Source organism: Arabidopsis lyrata (genome assembly GCF_000004255.2).
Source record: "Arabidopsis lyrata subsp. lyrata unplaced genomic scaffold ARALYscaffold_1, whole genome shotgun sequence".
NCBI classification, from domain to species: domain Eukaryota; kingdom Viridiplantae; phylum Streptophyta; class Magnoliopsida; order Brassicales; family Brassicaceae; genus Arabidopsis; species Arabidopsis lyrata.
Window position 1 is genome coordinate 22162220 of NW_003302555.1, and position 868 is coordinate 22163087.

The following is an 868-nucleotide window of genomic DNA, read 5'->3' on the forward strand; positions in this document are numbered from 1 at the left end:
GATATGGAATTTTGTAAAATTTATAAAATATGTTGAGAAAGCCAGGTTTGACCAACCTAACACTTGTACATGTATTCTATGCTACTAAAGTGAGTGTTTATGAGTGATTTCTATCAATAGAGTGAATCAAATCCATAGATTTTGAATTTTTTGTGTTGTGACTTTTTATTGTCTGTCTCAACTTAGTCACAGTTTGCGACTAGTTTGTGACATTTTCGTGACTGTTCAAATATTGTGACTAAATTACGACATGTTTTGTGACTATTTGCCGACTAATATTGCAACTGTTTTGCAACTTTTGTTAAATCTTATGAAATTTTCCCTAAGTATTTGGGCGCTTAATTTTCCCCCCAAATAATTGATGTTGCGATTGTTTTGCGACTAAAGAGCGACTCCTTTTCGTTAATTACTAGGCAAAACACACTCGACTTTTCACTTTCTTCCTTCTCTCTCGATCTTCTTTCTCTCTCGATCTAGGGTTTCTTCACTCCAACTCTGCGATTCTTCTTCTTCTCTCTCGATCTAGGGTTTCAATCTCTCTCTCTCCCTGAATCGATTCCTTCTCTTCTTCTCTTTCGCTTCATTCTCATTCGAATCCCTAATCCGATTCTTTCTCTTTCAAATCCCTATTTCGTCTCTTTCTCTTTCGAATCCCTAATCCGGTTCTTTCTCTTTTGAATCCCTCTTTCGTTTCTTTCTAATGGCTCCTACCAAAGGCAAGTCAGCGAGAGGTCGCGGAGGCAAATCGACAAATAACCGTGGTGCCAGAGTCTACCATGGTCAGAATCCTAAACTCATCCCCAGTGGCGTCGGAACCTCTTCTCACTCGTCGAACCCAAGTTCGGCGACACAGTCGTAAGTCTCCTCC

At 39.6% G+C, this 868-nt stretch overlaps 1 protein-coding gene across 1 annotated transcript in view; it reads left to right on the plus strand.

The window, feature by feature from the left end:
* The first annotated feature begins 700 nt into the window (after nt 1-700).
* LOC110224432 (glutenin, low molecular weight subunit-like) overlaps nt 701-868 on the plus strand; it is a 1428-nt gene continuing 1260 nt past the window's right edge. The window contains exon 1 of the mRNA XM_021010493.1: nt 701-855. Within this exon, the coding sequence (XP_020866152.1) occupies nt 701-855 (155 nt within the window). The remainder of the gene's footprint in view (nt 856-868) is intronic.